General features: G+C 37.4%; 1 protein-coding gene across 1 annotated transcript; it reads right to left on the reverse strand.

Annotated features, from left to right (window-relative positions):
* Nucleotides 1-770: 770 nt before the first annotated feature.
* Nucleotides 771-2,225, reverse strand: LOC137756906 (transmembrane protein 199). The gene has a single exon (XM_068533461.1). The coding sequence runs from the start codon at nucleotides 2,223-2,225 to the stop codon at nucleotides 1,599-1,601; it is 627 nt and encodes a 208-aa protein (XP_068389562.1). The 3' UTR covers nucleotides 771-1,598.
* Nucleotides 2,226-21,936: the final 19,711 nt, after the last annotated feature.

Consider the following 21,936-nt stretch of genomic DNA (forward strand, 5'->3'; position numbering starts at 1 on the left):
CAGACCACTGTCCCCAGTGCAAAACAGCTACGCCTAACATTTCAACTTGGGGGACAGTGTGCAGAAGCTGGTTTTGGTATCAGGGTCATGGTGGCCTCGTAGAATGAGTTTGCTTGTTTTATTTCCTCTGCATTTTTTTGGAATAGTTTCAGAAGGATATGTGTTATGTCTTCTCTAAATGTTTGATAGAAGTCACCTGTGAAACTTTCTGGTCCTGGACTTTTGTTGGTTGGGAATTTTTAAATCACAGTTTCAATTTCTGTACTTGTGATTGGTTTGTTCATATATTCTTTTTTTTTTTTACAATAAATATTTATTGGATAAATAATAATGCTGCTATAATTTCTAAATGTCTTATACAGATTCTATCAATACACCACTAATCTAAGTTCTTAGAAGTTTAACATTACATAGAGACTTCAGGACAACCTTGGAGTCTTTGGCTCCATTTAACAAGAGGAAGGACCGAATTTGATCATTTGACCTCTCTCAGCCTCAGTTTTGCCTTCTGGAAAAGGGGCCTAAAACCACTTCCTTTTCCAACCTCCAGGATTGTAGTGAAGACAAAAAGCAATCATGTAAAACAATTAGTCAGCTGTGAACTTTTACATACTACTGTTTTGCACTTACCCAAACATGTTTAAGAATCCACATAAAATAACCTACATTAGGCTTATGTATAACAATATGTACACCTATCATGTATCTTATAAAGTGTATACTCATATTTACATAATTATACATAGAGTTAAATCTGAAAATAGTCCTCTGTCTACCAAGAATGTCTCCCTTTATTAGTTGAGACAATTCACAGTAGGCATACTCTCCCCACAAATACAAACAAGCACAAGGGGTTTTGCAATTAAAAGCAAACATACTGTTTTGCCATCTGAACTGTTTTCATTTTTGGAAGCAGAGCAAAGGGTGATAGGAAGGTGGGAGGTTTAAGGAGGGCTGGTGAGTGGTGGAGAAGGGCAGAAGCATATAGAAAATCTGAGCAAGGCAAGCAGAAGGAAGAAGATGAAGACAGAAACTAAGATTCCAAAAAGGTAGCTGCCTTGCTTCTGATTCCACCATCCTGTACCACCCAGCTTTCTCTTATTTGATGTCCTCTAATTGGTTCCTCTTCCAGCACAAACTGAAGAAAGGGAGTCCCTTCTGCTTTCTTGGAGTCTTCTGATCTAAATTACAGGTCTGCATCAAGATGTGTGGAGCAAGGATGACCACTGATTTCTGCACCTGGGCAAGTTCAAGGCAGTATGGTCTACTTCTGGAAAGGCCTGGATTCTCTTTACTTCCAATGGAAAAAAAAAAAACCCAGCCCCAGCAATGCCCAGAATGGACTGTAGAAGGCAGATGGGCACCGGGTTCAGGAGAATGTACAGCTAGACCAGTTCTTTCCAGTCGTTGTCTGAGTCTCCTCTACTGCCCACTCTGTAAATTGACAGAGGATGGGGCTCCCCGCAGAAACAGCAGGTGGTCTTGGCTCCGCCCTCTGACTAACTGGAGCTGAGTACAAAGAGCCTGATGGGTTGACTGAGAATCAGTGATTGGCAGCTGGGAGCCTGGAGTCTCCAGACTTTGATGATGAAGCACGGTTACAGCTCTCCCAGCTCACCTTCCATCACCCGCACCATGATGTACAGCTCAGCCAGACCCACCACAGAGGCCACGATCAATGCTGCCAGTACCTGCGAGGTCATTTCTGTGAAGATATACTGGCTTCCAAGGTAAGTGCAGACGAAGGCAGCTGCCACCGTGACAATGAAGTTAAAGATGGTGATGACCAGAGCCTTCACTGACCTCACTTGCTTTCCCAGGTCACTGAGGGTTCCACCATGCCTTGAATCCTGACAGGTGACATTGCGGGTGATCCGCTTATATTCCTCATTGGCCAGCTGTATCTTAATCTTCTCCAGACGGGCAACTAGCTCTGGGTTCCGAGGAGGCTTCACAACCTCTGGGAGATAGATTTCACTGCCTTCTAGGAGCTCATGAAGGTATAGTGTGGAACCCCTTTCTCTCAGGTACTGATGCAGGTCCCGGATCAAGCGGAAAGAAACCAGGCGAGCGGGGCTAGCCGAGCGATCGCCGCCCTTGTGCTTCTTCCCTAGCACGGCCTCAAGCTCTGCCCGCAGCTTCCCGGGCAGCTGCTCTGGCTCCAGCTCCCCGCCGGGGCCCAAAGCGCGTACAAGTCGCTCCCCAGCTAACAAGGAAGACGCCATGACTAGCCGACTTTAGGGTCAGGTTTGTTCATATATTCTATTTCTTCCTGGTTCAGTCTTGGGAGATTGTAACTTTGTAATAATTTGTCCATTTCTTCTAGGTTGTTCATTTTATTGTCATATAATTGCTTGCAGTAATCTCTTATGATCCATTGTATTTCTGAGATGTCTGTTGTAACTTCTTCTGTTTCATTTCTAATTTCATTGATTTGACTCCTCTTCGTCTTTTTTCTTGATGAGTCTGGCTAAAGAATAATCAAGTTTGTTTACTTTCTTAAAGAACCAGGCTTTAGTTTCATTGATCTTTGTTATTTACATCTCTATTTCATTTAATTATGCTCTGATAGTTATGATTTTTTTTCCTTCTACTAACTTTGTTTTTTGTTTGTTCTTCTTTCTCTATTTGCTTTGTATGTAAGGATAGGTTTTTCATTTGAGATTTTTCTTATTTCCTGAGGTAAGATTGTATTGCTATAAACTTCCCTCTTAGATCTGCTTTTGCTGTGTCCCATAAGTTTTGGATTATTGTGCTTTCTTTTTCATTTGTCTTTTGGTATTTTTTGATTTCCTCTTTGATTTCTTCAGTTATCTATTGGTTGATTAGTAGTACATTGTATAGTTTCCACGTGTTTGGGCTTTTTTTACTTTTTTTTTTCTTGTAGCTGATTTCTCATATCATAGCGTTGTGATCAGAAAAGATGTTTGGCATGATTTCAGTTTTCTTAAATTTACCAAGGCTCACTTTGTGGCCCAGCATGTGATTAATCCTGGCGAGTGTTCCATGTGCACTTGAGAAGCACGTGTATTCTGCTGCTTTTGGATGGAATGCTCTGTAAATATCATTTAAGTCCATCTGGTCTAATGTGTCATTTAAGGACTGTGTTTCCTATTTGATTTTCTATCTGGATGATCTGTCCATTGATGAAAGGGGGGGCAGTGTTAAATTTCCCCATTATTATTGTGTTACTCTCAATTTCTCCTTTTATGGCTGTTAGTATTTGTGTTATAAATTGAGGTGCTCCTATGTTGAGTACATAAATATTTACAACTGTTATATCTTCTTTTTGGGTTGATCCCTTGATCATTATGTAGTGTCAGTCTTTGTCTCCTGTAACAGTCTTTATTTTAAAGTCCATTTTGTTTGATATGAGTATTTCTACTCCAGCTTTCTTTTGACTTCCATTTGTGTGGAATACGTTATTCCATTCCCTCACTTTGTCTGTATGTGTCACTAGGTCTGAAGTGGGTCTTTTGTAGATAGCATATATATGGGTCTTGTTGTTGTATCCATTCACCTAGTCTATGTCTTTTGGTTGTAGCAATTAATCCATTTACATTTCAGGTAATTATCAATATGTATGTTCCTATTGCCATTTTATAAATTGTTTTTAGTTTGTTTTTGTAGGTCTTTTTTCTACCTTTCCTCTCTTGTTTTCTTCTCTTGTGGTTTGATGATCATCTTTAGTGTTGTGTTTGGGTTGCTTTTTCTTTTTTGTGTGTGTATCTATTGTACTTTTTGCATTTGCTGTTCCATGAGGTTTTGATATAGCAGTCTATATATGTACAATGTTGTTTTAAGTTGCTGGTCTCTTTGCAGCCTAGAGAAGTTTCTTTAGCATTTGTTACAAAGGTGGTCTGTTGGTGCTGAATTCTCTTAGCTTTTGCTTGCCTGTAATACTTTTGATTTCTCTGCCAAATCTGAATGAAAGCCTTGCTGGGTAGAGTATTCTCGGTTGTAGGTTTTTCCCTTTCATCACTTTAAATATATCATGCCAATCTGTACTGGCCTGCAGAGTGTCTGCTGAGAAGTCAGCAGCTAACGTTATGGGGGTTCCCTTGTATTTTATTTGTTGCTGTTCCCTTGCTGCTTTAATATTTTTTCTTTGTGTTTAATTTTGGTTAGTTTGATTAATATGTGTCTTGGCATGTTTCTCCTTGGATTTATTCTGTATGGGACTCTCTGTGCTTCCTGGACTTGACTGATTATTTCCTTTCCCATGTTGGGGAAGTTTTCAACTATAATCTCTTCAAATATTTTCTCAGGCCCTTTCTCTCTCTCTTCTCCTTCTGAGACCCCTGTAATGTGAATGTTTGTGTGTTTAATGTTGTCCCAGAGGTCTCTGAGACTGTCCTGATTTATTTTCATTCTTCATTGTTTATTCTGTTTTCTGGCAGTGATTTCCATCTTCCAGGTAACTTATCCGTTCTTCTGCCTCACTTATTCTGCTATTGATTCCTTCTAGTGTACTCTTCATTTCAGTTTTTTGCTTCATCACTGTTTGTTTGTTGTTTAGTTCTTCTAGGTCTTTGTTAAAATTTCTTGTATCTTCTTGATACTTGCCTCCATTTTTTTCCCCAGATCTTGGATCATCTTCACTAATATTATTCTGAATTCTTTTCCTGATAGGTTGGCTATCTCCACTTTACTTAGTTGTTCTTCTGGGGTTTCATCTTGTTCCTTCATCTGGGATATATTCCTCTGCTGTCTAATTTTAACTAACTTTCTGTGATTGCAGTTTCTCTTCCACAGGCTGCAGGATTGTAGTTCTTTTGGTGAATGAGGCTGTCTAAGAGGCTTGTACAGGCTTCCTAATGGAAGGGGCTGATTCCTGCCCAGTGGTGGTTGGAGCTGGATCTTGTCCATCTGGTGGGCCGGGCTATGCTCAGGGAGACTTTAATACACTTGTCTGCTGATGGGTGGCCTGTGTTCCCATGCTGTTGGTTGTTTGGCCTCAGGTGACCCAGCACTGCAAACTACAGGCTGGTGGGTGTGTCTAATGGCGGCCTCAGGGATGGCTTACGCCAATGGGTACTTCCAGAACTGCTGTTGCCTGTGTTTTTGTCCCTGCAGTGAGCCACAGCTGCCCCCACCTCTGCAGGAGACCCTCCAATACTAGCAGGTAGGTCTGAACAAGTCTTTTATGGGGTCACTGCTTTTTTTCCCTGGGTCTTGGTGCACACAAGACTTTGTGTATACCCTCCAAGAGTAGAGTTTCTGTTTCCCCCAGTCCTGTAGAAATTCTGTGATCAAACACCACTGGCCTTCAATGCCAGATTCTCTGAGGACTCCTCTTCCCATTGCCAAACCCCCAAGCTGAAAAGCCTTACGTGGGGCTCAGAACTTTCTCTCCTGTGGGATACCTTCTGTGGTATAATTGTTTTCCAGTTTGTGGGCTGCCCACCCAGTTGGTATGGGATATGATTTTATCTTGATTGCATTCCTCCTACCATCTCATTGTGGGTTCTTCTTCGCCTTTGGATGTAGACTATCTTTCTTGGTAAGTTCAGGCATTTTGTTGTTGATGGTCATTCAGCAGTTAGTTGTGATTTTGGCGTTTTCATTGGAAAGGGTTGAGCACACGCCTTCTATTCTTCCATCTTGAGCTAATCTCTGGGTAGAATATTCTCAGTGGAGGTTTTTCCCTTTCGTCACTTTAAAGATATTATGCCACTCCCTTAAGGCCTGAAGTTTCTGCTGAAAAAAAATCAGCTGAGAGACTTAGGGGAGTTCCCTTTTATGTTATTTGTTGCTTTTCCCTTGTTGCTTTTAATGTTTTCTTTTTATCTTTAATTTTTTGTCAATTCGATTAATATGTGTCTTGGCATATTCCTCCTTGAGTTAATCCTGTATGGAACTCTCTGTGCTTCCCGGACTTGGGTGACTGTTTACTTTCCCATGTTAGGAAACTTTTCAGCTAATATCTATTCATATCAGCCCCTTTCTTTCTCTCTTTACCTTCTGAGACCTCTATCATGAAAATGTTAATGTGTTTGGTGTTGTTCCAGAGGTCCCTTAAACTGTCCTCATTTCTTTTCATTCTTTTTTTCTTTTTATTCCGTTCCATGGCAGTGATTTTCACCAATCTGTCTTCCAGCTCACTGATCCATTTTTCTGCGTAATTTATTCCGCTATTGATTCCTTCAATAGCAGAATAAATAGTTTATTTTTCATTTCAGTTATTGTGTTCTTCAACTCTGTTTGGTTGTTCTTTACTTTTTCTCTTTTTTAAAAAAACAATTTTTGTAACTTCTCTCTCTGCATTCATTCTTTTCCTGAGTTCTTGGATCATACTTATGATCATTACTCTGAACTCTTTCTTGGATAGATTCCCTATCTCCACTTCACTTAGTTGTTCTTCTGGGGTTTAATCTTGTTCTGTCTTCTGGAACATCCTTTGCCTCTCATTTTGTCTAAATTTCTGTGTCTGCAGACTCCACTCTGCAGGCTTCAGGATCATATTTTTCTTGCTACTGTTGTCTTCCCCCTGGTGGGTGAGGCTGGTCTAGAGGTTTGTGCAGGCTTCCTGGTGGGAGAGACCATTGCTTGCCCACCAGTGGATGGAGCTGGCTCTTGGCCCTCTGGTTGGCAGGGTCATGTCAAAGGACATGCCTAGAGGTGGCTCTGGGCTCAGGAATTCTTTAGGCAGCCTGTCTGCTGATCGGTGGGTCTGTGCTCCTGCCCTGTTGCTTGTTTGGCCTGAGGCATCCCAGCACTGGAGCCTACAAGCTGGTGGGTGGGGCCACGTCTTGGTGCTAGTGACTGAAGCAAGATGTCAGCCTCCAGTGAGAATTCATGCAGATGGATACTCCCCAATATTTCCACCATCAGTGTCTATGTCCCCACGGTGAGCCACAGCTTCCCCCTGCTTCCCCAGGAGACACTTCATGACCAGCAGGTAGGTCTGGCCCTGGTTCCTGAGAAGTTACTGCCTTTGCCCTGGGTCCTGGTGCATGCGAGATGTTGTGTGCACTGTTTAAGTGTGGATTGTCTGTTTCCCCCAGTCCTGTGGAAGTTCTGCAGTTAAGCCCCACTGGCCTTCAAAGAGAAATTACCTGGGGGTTCCCCTCACTGATGTCAGATCCCCAGGATGGGAACCTGACGTGGGTCTCAGAGCTTTCACTCCTGTGGGAGCAATTCTGTGATATAATTATTCTCCAGTTTGTGTGTCACCCACCAGGGGAGTATTGGATTTGATTGTATTGTGAGTGCACACTTCCTACCATCTTGTGGTTTCTTCTTTATGTCTTTGGATGTAGAATATCTATTTTGGTAGATTTCAGTCTTTTTTATTGATGTTTATTCAGCAATTAGTTGTGATTTTGGTGTGCCCATGAGAGGAGGTCAGCTGAAGCTCCTTCTACTCTACCATCTTGTCTCTCTCTGTTTTATCTGCATACTTTAAAAACTGCTGCCTGAGGGTCTGGCTTTCAATCAGTCTGAAACTAGGTGCTAAATAAAATTCCTCCCCTTGGAATACTGACAGATCTTGGCACACCCTCAACAAGAGGACCATATAAGTATAAATCAGGTGATATAGACAACCACCCAGAATTGAGAAACTTAGAGCTAGGGCAGTTTTGAATGATCAGTATCATCACCTACACAGGCTGCTCCTTCACGCATGAAAGAGGTAGCAGTTTTGCCTAATACATAGAAACAAACACAGAGAGCCAAGCCAAATGAGGGAAAAGAGAAATATGTTTCAAAGGAAATAACACAACAACACCTCAGAAAATACCCTACAAATATGAGGATAAGTAATCCATGTGATTAAAAATTCCATGCAATGATCATAAGGATGCTCACTGAAATCAGTTGAATAGATAAACCCAGAGAGAACTTCAAGAAAGAGTTAAAATATATAAGTAAGAACCAATCCGAGCTGAAAAATACAATAACTGAAATGAAGAATACACTAGAGGGAATCAACAACAGATTAGATGATACAGAATGGATCGGTGATCTGGAAGACAGGATAGTGAAAATCTTCTGATCAGAAAAGCAAAAACACAAAAAATTAAATAAGTGAGATAGTTTAAGAAAATTCTGGGACAACATAAAGTGTACTAAGATTCCCATGATAAGTGTCCCAGAAGGAGAAAAAAGAGAAAACAGGGTAGAAAAATTATTTTTAAAATTAATGATTTAGGGCTTCCCTGGTGACACAGTGGTTGAGAATCCGCCTGCCAATGCAGGGGACATGGGTTCGATCCCTGGTCCGGGAGGATCCCACATGCTGGGGAGCAACCGGGCCCATGCACCACAATTACTGAGCCTGTGCTCTAGAGCCAGCGAGCCACAACTACTGAGCCTGCATGACACAACTACTGAAGCCCACATGCCTAGAGCCCGTGCTCTGCAACAAGAGAAGCCACCACCATGAAAAGCCCACTCACCGCAACGAAGACCCAACACAGCCAAAAATAAATAAATAAAATAAATAAATTATTTTAAAAAATAAAATGATGATTCAAAATTTCCTTAACATGGGGAAGGAAACAAACATGGAAGTCCAGAAAGTACAGAAAGCCCCAAATAGGATGAACCCATGGAGATCTACACCAAGACATAGTCTGATTAAAAAATGTCAAATTTAAAGCTAGAGATAATTTTAAAAGCAGGAAGAGAAACACAACTAGTTATGTATAAGGAAATCCCAATAAGACTATCAGCATATTTGTCAGCAGAAGCTATGCAGGCCAACGGAAGTTGCATGATATATTCAAAGAACTTAAAGTAAAAAAAAAGAAACATAACCAAGATTGCTCTATCTGGCAAGTTTATCATTCAAAATTGAAAAAGAGGAATAGAGTTTCCCAGACAACCAAAAATTAATGGAGTTTATAATCACTGAACTGGCCTCACAGGAAATGTTAAAGGGACTTTTTTAAGCAGATAAGAAAAGGCCATAACTTGAAATAAGAGAAAAATCCCATTTAAAATTGCATAAAAAAGAATAAAATTCATAAGAATAAATTTAATGAAAGAGGTGCAAGACACATACTCTGAAAACTATAAGACATTAAGGAAAGACATTGAAGATGACACAAATAAATAGAAAGATATATTGTGCTCCTAGTTTAGTAGAATTAATACTGTTAAAATGTCCATATTTCCCAAAGCAATCTACAAATTCAATGCAATTCCTATCAATTTACCAATGTCATTTTTCACAGAACTAGAATAAAGAATACAAAAATTGTTATGGAACCACAAAAGATCCTGAACAGCCAAAACAATATTGAGAAAGAAAAACAAAGCTTGAGGTATCACTCTCCCTGACTTTAAACTATACTTCAAAGCTATAGTAATCAAAGCAGTGTAGTATTGGCACAAAAACAGATCAATGGTACAGAATAGAGAGCCCAGAAATAAACCCATGCACATATGATCAATTAATCTATGGCAAAAGAGAAAGGAATATACAATGGAGGAAAACGTTCTCTTCAACAAATGATATTGGGAAAACTGGAGAGATACTTGCTAAAGAGTGAGATGGTTCCACTATCTTACACCATATACAAAAGAAAATTCAAAATGGTTTAAAAACTTGAGTACATATATGTATGCAAAGGCTTGAATGTAATATGTTGATATATATACACTACTATGTATAAAATAGGTAACTAATGAGAACCTACTGTATAGCACAGGGAACTTTACTCAATGCTTTGTGGTAACCTAAATGGGAAGGAAATCTAAAAAAGAGGGGATATATGTATATGTATAACTGATTCATTTTGCTGTACAGCAGTAACTAACACAACATTGTAAAACAACTATACTCCAATAAAATTAATTTTTTAAAAAAAGTCTTGAATGCAAGACCAAAAACCATAAAACTCTTAGAAGAAAACATGGGCAGTAAGCTCTTTGACATCAGTCTTAGTGATATTTTTTGGGCCTTTTTCCTCAGGCTAGGGCAACAGTATCAAAAATAAACAAATAGGAACTCTACTCAATACTCTATAATGGCCCAAATGGGAAAATAATCTTAAAAAAGGGTGGATATATGTATATGTATAACAGATTCACTTTGCTGTGCACCTGAAACTAACACAACATTATAAATCAGCTATACCCAAATAAAAATTTTTAAAAATGAACAAACAATATAAAATAAAAACAACTCATAGATACAGAGAACAAATTAACAGTTGCCAGAGGGGAAGGGGATTGGGAGGTGGGTGAAATGGGTGAAGGGGATTGACTGTATGGTGATGGATGGCAACTAGACTTGTGAAGGTTATCACCTTGTAGTGTATATCAATGTTGAATTATAATTCTCTACACCTGAATCTTATATAAGTTTTAAAAAGATTAAAAAATTCTACACTGTTAAAAATAATATAAAATAATAAAAAAAATGGGGCTACATCAAACTAGAAAGATTTTACACAGTGAAGGAAATCGTCAACAAAATGAAAGGGCAACCTACTGAATGGTTTTGTAAATCATATCTCCTGTAGAGGGTAATATAAAAAATACCTAAAGAACTTATATATCTTGGGACTTCCCTGGTGGCACAGTGTTTTAGAATCCACCTGCCAATGCAGGGGACATGGGTTCGATCCCTGGTCCGGGAAGATCCCACATGCTGTGGAGCAACTAAGCCCATGCACCACAACTACTGAGCTCACGAGCCACAGTTACTGAAGCCCACACGCTCTAGTGCCCGTGTGTTGTAACTACTGAAGCCTGTACACCTAGACACCGTAGTCCTCAACAAGAATAGCCACCACAGTGAGAAGGCTGTGCACAGCAATGAAGAGTAACCCCCGTTCGCTGCGACTAGAGAAAGCCTGCATGCAGCAGCAAAGACCCAACACAGCCAAATAAATAAATAAATAAATAAATAAATAAATAAATAAATTTTAAAAAGAACTTATATATCTTAATATAAGAAAAAAACAACAACAAAAATAACGAGTAGAAAATGGACAGTGGACCTGAATAGACATTTTTCCAAAGAAGACATATGTATGGTCATCATGTCACTGAGCCTAAGCTCATACTGCTCACCACACAATAGGCCTATATGGGCAAGGAATAGTGACTTTATTCAGAAATCCAGCAAACTGAGAAGATGGTGGACTAATGTCTTAAAGAACCATCTTAACTCAGAATAGAATTCAGGCTTCTTTTATGTTAAGGGAAAGGGGAAGTGGGAAGGTTCAAGATTAAAAGGTAAAAGCCAAGTGCAGACTTCTTGGAGTCACCTGGCCTTCAAGGGAAGCATGACATTTCTTTGTTCTTGTGGTTTCTCATGTAGGCTGGCACTCAAGGCTTCTGCAAAAGCTTCAAGTTGTTAGCAGTTATTTTTACTTTAACATTCTTATTTTTGCTTATTAGCAAGATTTCTGGGCTGAAAGTGAACTTACCTACAACAAGTAGTAACCATATCTAACCCAGGACTGTGAGATGGAAACTTTCTTCAGGAAACTTAATGAGCTATTTGAACACAAACAACTTTTTTCTAATATTTAACTCTTTATGTGCAGGGCTAAAGTTATAGAAAACATAAGCTGAAGAATGAGGGAGGAAGTTTCAAAATGATGTTAGTTCTGTTCTTCCTATGTTACAATCATGCACATTTAAAGATGCTCAATATCACTAAACATCAGGGAAATGCACATCAAAACCACAATGAGATATTACCTCACTCTGTCAGAATGGCTATTATAAAAAAGACAGGAATAACAAGTGTTGATGAGGATGTGGATAAAAGGAAACCTTCATGCACTGTTGGGGGGAATATAAATTAATTCAGCCACTATGGAAAACAGTATGAATGTTCCTCAAAAATGAGAAATAGAACTACCATAAAATCCAGCAATTCACTCCTGGGTATTTATTCAAAAAAAAGGAAAACACTAATTTGAAAAGATATATGCACCCCTATGCTCATTGCAAACTTATTTATCATAGTCAAGATATGGAAGCAACCTAAGTGTCCATGGATGGATGAATAAATAAAGAAGATATGAATAGCATTCCATTGTATATATACACAATAAAATGCTATTCAACCATCCATAAAAAATGAAATACTGCCATTTATGTCCACATGGATGGACCTAGAAGGTATTACACCGAATGAAATGTCAGACATAGAAAGACAATACTTGGAATCTTAAAAACGATGTATAACTGATTCACTTAGCTGTACACCTGAAACTAACACAACCTTGTAAATCAACTATATTCCAATAAAAATAATAGAAAAGAAAGAATGACATGGTCGTTGTGGATATGATAAAAACTGGTTGGAACTGATTGGGCCCAAGATGGCAGAAGGTTTGACTTCCAGCAGACCTTGAGCCTCATTATATGTTCATTGTAATACATTAGCATATGTTAAATGACACACCAACAGGTGCCATGACAGTTCAGAGGCTGACCATAAAAGGCCAAAAAGTGGGTGGGTCCCTATTACTGGAAATCCTCAACCTTTCCTAGAAATAGTTGGAATAATCCTCCCACTCTTTAGCCTATGAAATTACCCAGCCCATAAAAACTAACCACACCATATTTTGGAGCCACTCTAGCCTTTTGAGATGGACCACGTTCTGTCTATGGAATGTGTATCTTCCAGGGCCTCTCGCCTTCTGAGGTGGTCCACACTCTATCTGTGGAGTGTGTATCTCTCTCAATAAATCTACTACTTACCTAACTAAAAACAAAAACAAAAAAACAAAAACAAAAAATGAAACAAATGAACACACAAAACAAAACAGAAACACACTCACAGATACAGAAAACAAACTGGTGGTAGCCAGAAAGGAAGGGGGATTAGGAGTGGGAGAAATAGTTGAAGGAGTTTAAGAGGTACAAACTTCCAGTTCTAAAATAAATGTCATGAGGATGTAATGAACAGCATAGGGAACATAGGGAATATTGTCAATGATAACTTTTTATGGTGACAGATAGTAACTAGACTTATAATGGTGATGATCTTGAAATGCATATATGTATTGAATCACTATGATATATATCTGAAATAAATATGATATTGTATGTCAATTATACTTTAATAAAAAAGAAACACATTTACATATAAAGAATCATATAAAGACAAAGCAATGGAGAAAATTATACCATGCCAACTCTAATCTAAATAAAGCTGCAGTGGCTATACTAATTTCAGACAAAGAAAACTTCAGAACAAGTAAAATCATATGAATAAAGAGGGGTATTATATAATAATAAAGAAGTAATTTCTCCAAGAGGACATAACAATCCTTAATGTGTACATTCCAATCAGCAGAGTGTCAAATTACGTGAAGAAAAAATCGGATAGAACTTGGAGGAGAAATAGATGAATCCACTATTATACTTGGAAACTTCAACAACTGTCTATCAGAAATGGAAAGATCCATTAGACAGAAAATCAGTAAGAGCACAGTTGAACTCAATAGCACCATCAGTCAACTTGATTGATTAATTAATCCACCAATAGCAGAATATAGATTCTTTTCAAGTTCACATGGAACATTAATCAAAATAGATCACATACTGGATTATAAAACACACCTTAACAATTTTCAAAGAATGGAAATCATATAATCTATGCTTTCAATCCACAATGGAATTAAAGGAGAAATCAATAACAGAAAGATAATTGGGGGGAAAAAACCCAAATACTTGGAGATTAAACAACACACTTCTAAATAAAAAATGGTTCAAAGAACAAATCTCAAGAGAAATAAAAAACTACTGTTAATTAAATGAAAATGAAAATACAACTTATCAAAATTTGTGAGAATAAATTAGGAAGTATTACCTCTGCTTCTATATTCTGAAAGAAATTTTAGATAATTGGTATAATTTCTTTCTTAAATGTTAGATGGACTTCTCCAGTGAAAAATTCTGGGCTGAGTGCCTTATCTTTTGAACATGTATTAATTATAGGTTCAATTTCTTTAATAGATATAAACCTATTCTCTTGCCTATTTATTCTTGTGTGAGTTTTTGCAGATTGTGTCTTTCAAGGGGTTGGTTCATTTTAGCTAGGTTATCAAATTTATGGACATAGAGTTGTTCATAGTATTCCTTTATTATCCTTTTGATGCCCATCGAATCTCAATGTGATTTCTTTAATTTATGGTTGCCAATAAAAAGTCAAATAACAATCAAGCTAAGAAGAAAGAAAAGAGAATTTTACTCAAACCAAACGGAGGATTATAACTCGGGAAACAGATTCTGAGAAGTCCTGAGAACTGCTCAATTGATCAGGAGTTAGAGATGCAGTTTTATACATTTTTGAGACAAAGAAATTATGTAGCATATTGACAGGTTAGCATTGTGCACATAGTTCAATCAACAAAGTTTTTTTTCAATTATGCATGTACAGTCAAGACTTTGGTCAATGGGACCCCTTGTATGAGATGAAAAAGAAATATATTAATCATAGAATTACAACATTATAACGCTGGCATCTGAGAAAAGGGTCCAACTTCTTCTCAAAGGTTGATTTCATCCTCCTGCTTTAAGGAGGTCTGGTTAATGTATAATGTAGATGCACATTGCACATTGGAAAAGGCTTTCCACAAAGGGGGCATGTCATTTTGTTTTTTGTTTTCTTTCTGTCTTAGCTTGATTGTCCTGCCATAGACTATTTGTGATTTTCCTCATCATGGTATTAGTATTTTGTGTCTGATGGGAAGGCAGTTTCATGTGCACAGTCTTTTGACTGCACTGGATCACATAAGAATGAACATGTAATGCTTACATATCAAGAGATAAAGAGCTGTGCCACTGCTGTGCTTACCATCTTGTGTGGGAATATTTTTCCCAGTTTAATGCTCAATATGTGTTCCTTTTTTCTGCTCACACATGTGCATCAATGACCCTCAGACATGCCCTCAGTTTTCAGTACTTTTGATTCCACAGGGGGAACATTGGGTCTTTTTCTTACAGCAAGAGAGGAGTGTACATAGCCAAGTGTCCTACACCAGCTGCCGGGGTGGGGAGTACCCAATAACCATATGGGAACCTCGTACATTGTTGGATCTGATCTTGCTCTGTCTCTTCTCTATGAAAGTAAAGTGTTGTTCCAACCAGTGATTGACTGTTTTGTGTTTTCCTTGGCTGCTCTGATCCAATGAGCAGAAGCATTAGGAGTCTGCCCCTGGGATTAGTAACCAGTGTTCAGGGTGCTGATGTCCTGTGACAGATAGCTGGTGCAAGATACACTACTTAGCCATATCATTTTTTTTAACTTAGGTTGGCTAGTGGCTTATAGATTTTATTGATCTTTTCCAAGATCCATTTCACTGATTTTTTTCTATTGGTTTATTTTCAATGTCATAGATTTTTGCTCTAATTTTTAGTTTTTATTTCCTTCTGCTTACTTTTAATTTAATTTAGTCTTCTTTTTCTGGTTTCCTAAGGTAGAAGCTTAGATTATTGATTTTTAGTGTTTTCTTTCTTTCTAGTATATACATTCAAAGCTATAAATTTCCCTCTAATTTTCACTGAATTGTACAAATTTTGATATTGTATTTCCATTTTCATTTAGTTCTATTTTATTTTTTATTTTATTTGTACATTATTCTTTTATTCTACTTTATCTTATTGTGGAAATATCATTTAATGTGAGATCTATCCTCTTGTATGTTTAGTGTACTATATATTATTATTGATATAGGTACAATGTTGTTCAGCAGATTTCTAGAGCTTATTCATCTTGCTTGACTGAAATGTAATGCCTATTATTAGCAATTCCCTATTTCCCCCTCCACCTAGCCCCTAGAAACAACCATTCCACTCTTTGATTCCATGATTTTTTTTCTTTTTTTTGTCAGTTTTTTTTAACATCTTTATTGGAGTGTAATTGCTTTACAATGGTGTGTTAGTGTCTGTTTTACAACAAAGTGAATCAGCTATACATATACATATATCCCCATATCTCCTCCTTCTTGTGTCTCCCTGCCTCCTACCCTCCCTATCCCACCCCTCTAGTTGGTCACAAAGCACCAAGCTGATCTCCCTATGCTATGCGGCTGCTTCCCACTAGCTATCTATTTTACATTTGGTAGTATATATAAGTCCATGCCACTCTCTCACTTCGTCCCAGCTTACCCTTTGCCCTCCCCGTGTCCTCAAGTCCATGGAATCAGGCAGTACTTGTCTTTCTGTGACTTGCTTCTTTCATTTATCATAGTGTCTATAAGGTTCATCTATGATGTGTCACATATTGCAGAATTTCTTTCTCTTTTAAGGCTGAATAATATCCCATTGTACATATATACCACATTTTCTTTATATATTCATTGGTCAATAGACATTAAGTTGTTTTCACAGCATGGCTATTGCAAACAGTGTTGAAATGAACATAGGAATGCTAGTATCAATTTGATATTCTGCCTTCAATCCTTTTGGGTAAATATTCAGAAGTGAGATTGCTGAATTGTGTAGTAGCTCCAGTTTTAATTTTTTGAGGACTCTCCATACTATTTTCCATAGCAGCTGCACCATTTTGCATTTCCACCAACAGCATTCAAGGGTTCAAATTTCTTGTTACCTCTTATCATTTGTTTTTAGGAATATAGTTTTTTTTTATAGAAGTAATAAAAGGAATATACCACACAAATATTTTACACGCAAAACATCTCAGAAACACAAAGATGGAAGTGAATTTTTATAGTTTATTCACACTGAGTCTAGAATACTAGGTGACCTATTGTCACCTTTAAAAAATGGAATCTTGTCACATCTCTTGAATACAAATTTAATTTACCTTTTTGATAATAGCCATCCTAACAGGTATAAGGCAATATGTCACTGTGGTTTTGATTTGCATTTCTTTGATAATTATTGATGTTGAGCACCTTTTCATGTACCTGTTGGTCATTTGTATATCTCCTTTGGATATTGTTTGTTCAGTGCCTTTGACCATTTTTAATTGGATTCTTTCTTTCTTTCTGTTTTGCTATTGAGTTGAATGAGACACTTACAATTTTGGACATTAATCCCTTATCAGATATATGGTTTGCAAATATTTTCTCCCATTTCATGGGTTGCCTTTTCATTTTTTGATTTTTACTTTTGCTGTGGAGAAACTGTTCGTTTGCTGCTGTCCAACTTGTTTAATTTTGCTTTTGTTGCTTATGCTTTTTATGACATATCCAAAAAATTATTGCCAAGACCAATGTCAAGGAGCTTTTATCCTGTGTTTTCATGAAGGAGTTTTACAGTTTTGGGTCTTGTGTTTCTCTTTACTCTATTTCGAGTCAATTTTTGTGAATGGTGCAAGACAGGGGTCCAATTTCACTCTTTTGCATGTGAATATACAGTTTTCCCAGCATCATTTCTTGAAGTCTATCATTTCTCTATGGAGTCTTCTTGGCTCCTCTTTTGAGTTGGTCTTGCCTATCAATAATTATGTTATTGACTAGAAATGCCTGGGAGTACTGACCTGGGCCCATACTATATGTGGCAATCCCCCACAGATATTTCCCCATTTGGAGCCAATGTTGTGGCTGGACTGGCCCTTATGGTTCTTATAATTACTGAGAGACACACTTTAGCAGCAAGCATCAGGGAACTTTGAAAAGCCAAGGTCTATTACTTACAGGTCCTGGAGAGTACCCAGAACACCAGGGACCACAAAGCAAGGTCATGAAAAGAGAGAGAGAAAGAGCAAAAACCTGGGGTTCTGTTTGTACTGGGATTGAGAGTGGGGTACTTAGGCTTTCTTGGGGCTACTCTTTTTTTCTTCCAGTTTTATTGTGATATAATTGACATACAATACAGCAGTGTATAATTTTAATGTATACAGCTTGATGTTTTGACTTACATACATCATGAAATGATTACCACAATACATTTAGTGAACATCCATCATCTCTTATAGATACAAAATTAAAGAAATAGAAAAAAAATATTTTTCCTTGTATGAGAACTCAGGATTTACTCTGTAAATCTGTACAGCAGTGTTAATTATATTTATCATATTGTACATTACATCCAGAGTACTTATTTATCTTATAACTGAAAGTTTCTACCTTTGACTACTTTCATTCAATTCACCCTCCATCCACCCACCGCTCCTGGTAATCACAAATATGATCTCTTTTTCTACAAGTTTGTTTGTTTTGAAGTATAACTGAGCTACAGTACAATGTTAGTTCCTGGTATGCAACATAGTGATTCAATATTTCTATACATTTCAAAATGTTCATCATGATAAGTCTAGTTACCATCTGTCAACACACAAAGATATTACATAATTATCCACTATATTACCCATACTGTGCATTTCATACCAATGGCTCAGTTGTTTTATAAGTGGAAGTTTGTACCTCTTAATCTTCCGCACTTATTTTCACTCCTCTGCACCTTAATTTTTAACAACCACCAGTTTTTTCTCTGTATCTATGGCTCTATTTCTGTTTAATTAGATTTAGCTATGATCATTTGTTTTTTACATTGAAAATACAAGTGAAAATATAGAGTATTTGTCTTTCTCTGTCTGACTTGTTTCAATTAGCATAATACCCACTTAGTCCAACCATGTTGTTGTAAATGGCAAGATTTTTTTAACATATTTATTAGAGTATAATTGCTTTACAATGATGTGTCAGTTTCTGCTTTATAACAAAGTGAATCAGTTATACATATACATATGTCCCCATATCTCTTCCCTCTTGCATCTCCCTCCCTCCCACCCTCCCTATCCCACCCCTATAGGTGTCACAAAGCACCAAGCTGATCTCCCTGTGCTATGCGGCTGCTTCCCACTAGCTATCTATTCTATATTTGGTAGTGTATATATGTCCATGCCACTCTCTCACTTTGTCCCAGCTTACCCTTCCCCTTCCCCGTATCTTCAAGTCCATTCTCTATTAGGTCTGCATCTTTATTCCCGTCTTGCCCCTAGGTTCTTCTGACCATTTTCTCTTATTTTTTTTAGATTCCATATATATGTGGTAGCATATGGTATTTGTTTTTCTCTTTCTGACTTACTTCACTCTGTATGACAGTCTCTAGGTCTATCCACCTCACTACAAATAACTCAGTTTTGTTCCTTCTTATGTTCCTTTTTATGAGTAATATTCCATTGTATATATGTGCCACATCTTCTTTATCCGTTCATCTGCTGATAGACACTTAGGCTGCTTCCATGTCTTGGCTATTGTAAATAGAGCTGCAATGAACATTTTGGTACATGACTCTTTTTGAATTATGGTTTTCTCAGGGTATATGCCCAGTAGTGGGATTGCTGGGTCGTATGGTAGTTCTATTTATAGTTTTTTAAGGAACCTCCATACTGTTCTCCATAGTGGCTGTATCAATTTACATTCCCACCAACAGTGCAAGAGTGTTCCCTTTTCTCCACACCCTCTCCGGCATTTATTGTTTCTAGATTATTTGATGATGGCCATTCTGACTGGTGTGTGATGATATGTCATTGTAGTTTTGATTTGCATTTCTCTAATGATTAATGATTTTGAGCATTCTTTCATGTGTTTGTTGGCAATCTGTATATCTCCTTTGGAGAAATTTCTCTTTAGGTCTTCTGCCCATTTTTGGATTGGGTTGTTTGTTTTTTTGATATTGAGCTGCATGAGCTGCTTGTATGTTTTGGAGATTAATCCTTTGTCAGTTGATTCATTTGCAAATATTTTCTCCCATTCTGAGGGTTGTCTTTTGGTCTTGTTTATGGTTTCCTTTGCTGTGCAAAAGCTTTTAAGTTTCATTAGGTCACATTTGTTTATTTTTGTTTTTATTTCCATTTCTCTAGGAGCTGGGTCAAAAAGGATCTTGCTGTGATTTATGTCACAGTGTTCTGCCTATGTTTTCCTCTAAGAGTTTGACGGTGTCTGGCCTTACATTTAGGTCTTTAATCCATTTTGAGTTTATTTTTGTGTATGGTGTTAGGGAGTGTTCTAATTTCATACTTTTACATGTAGCTGTCCAGTTTTCCCAGCACCACTTATTGAAGAGGCTGTCTTTTCTCCACTATATATTCTTGTCTCCTTTATCGAAGATAAGGTGACCATATGTGTGTGGGTTTATCTCTGGGCTTTTTATCCTGTTCCATTGATCTATATTTCTGTTTTTGTGCCAGTACCATACTGTCTTGATTACTGTAGCTTTGTAGTATAGTCTGAAGTCAGGGAGACTGATTCCTCCAACTCCGTTTTTCTTTCTCAAGATTGCTTTGGCTATTCGGGGTCTTTTGTGTTTCCATACAAAGTGTGAAATGTTTTGTTCTAGTTCTGTGAAAAATGCCAGTGGTAGTTTGATAGGCATTGCATTGAATCCTTAGATTGCTTTTGGTAGTAGAGTCATTTTCACGATGTTGATTCTTCCAATCCAAGAACATGGTATATCTCTCCATCTATTTGTATCATCTTTAATTTCTTTCATCAGTGTCCTATAATTTTCTGCATACAGGTCTTTTGTCTCCTTAGGTAGGTTTATTCTAGATATTTTATTCTTTTTGTTGCAGTGGTAAATGGGAGTGTTTTCTTAATTTCACTTTCAGATTTTTCATCATTGGTGTATAGGAATGCAAGAGAGTTCTGTGCATTAATTTTGTATGCTGCTACTTTACCAAATTCACAAATGACAAGATTTTATTCATTTTTATGGGTGAATAGCATTCCACTGTGTGTGTGTGTGTCTATCTATCACATCTTTATTCATTCATCTCTTGATGAGTACTTTGGTTTCTTCCATATCTTGGCTATAAGTTTGCAATGAACATAGGGGTGCATATATCTTTTCAAATTAGTGTTTTCCTTTTCTTTGAACAAATACTTGAGTGAATTGCTGGATTGCATTTTTAATCTTCTGAGGAATCTCCATAATGTCTGTCCTAATTTACATTCCCACCAACAGTGCACAAGGGTTTCCTTTTCTCCACATCTCCTCCAATATTTTTTTTCTTGTCTTTTTGATAATAGCCCTTCTGATAAGTGTGAGCTGATATCTCATTGTGGTTTTGACATGCATTTCCCTGATGATTAGTGATGTTGAGGATCCTTTCATGTGTATGATGTTTATCTGTAAGTCTTCTTTGGAAAAATATCTATTCATATCCTCTACCTATTTTTTAATTAGGTTGGTGTTTTTTTGATTTTGAGTTGTATGAGTTCTTTGTATATTTTAGATATTAACTCCTATTGGATATATCACTTGCAAATATCTTCTCCCATTCAGTAGGTGGCCTTTTCGTTTTGCTGATAGCTTCCTTCACTGTGCAAAAGTTTTTTAGTTTGATGTAGCTCCTTTGTTTATTTTTGCTTTTGTTTTCCTTGCCTGAGGAGACATATCCAACAAAATGTTGCTGAGACTGATGTCAAAAAATGTAATGCCTATGTTTTCTTCTAGAAGTTTTATGGTTTCAGGTCTTACATTTAACTGTTTAATAGATATTGAATTTATGTTTGTATATGATGTGATAAAATTAGTCCAGTTTAATTCTTTTGCACATAGCTATCCAGTTTTCCCAGCACCATTTATTGAAAGTGGCTGTCTTTTCCCTATTGTATATTCTTGCCTCCTTCTTTATAGTTTAATTGCCGATGTAAATGTGGGTTCATTTCTGGGTTCTATATTCTGTTCCACTGATCTATGTTTCTGTTTCTGTGCCAGGACCATACTATTTTAATTACTATAGCTGTGTAATTAAAACATGTGTGATACCTCCAGGTTTGTTCCTCTTTCTTTCAATTGTTTTGCCTAATGGTAGTCTTTTGTTTCCATACAAATTTTAGAATCATTTGTTCTAGTTCTAGGGGAAATGCCATTGGCCTTTTGAAAGGGATTGCCCTGAATCTGTATATTTCCTTGGATAGTATGGTCATTTTAACAATATTAGTTGTTCCAGTTCATGAGCAGAATATATCTTTCAACCTGTCCGTGACACCTTCAATTCCTTTCATCAGTGTCTTATCGTTTTCCAGGTTCAGGTCTTTT

The sequence above is a fragment of the Eschrichtius robustus genome, chromosome X (assembly GCF_028021215.1).
Source record: "Eschrichtius robustus isolate mEscRob2 chromosome X, mEscRob2.pri, whole genome shotgun sequence".
Taxonomy (NCBI): Eukaryota; Metazoa; Chordata; class Mammalia; order Artiodactyla; family Eschrichtiidae; genus Eschrichtius; species Eschrichtius robustus.

Bases quoted from the DNA above. Each gene is read 5' to 3' on its own strand.
- LOC137756906 (XM_068533461.1), bottom strand. From the start codon at position 2,225: ATGGCGTCTTCCTTGTTAGCTGGGGAGCGACTTGTACGCGCTTTGGGC.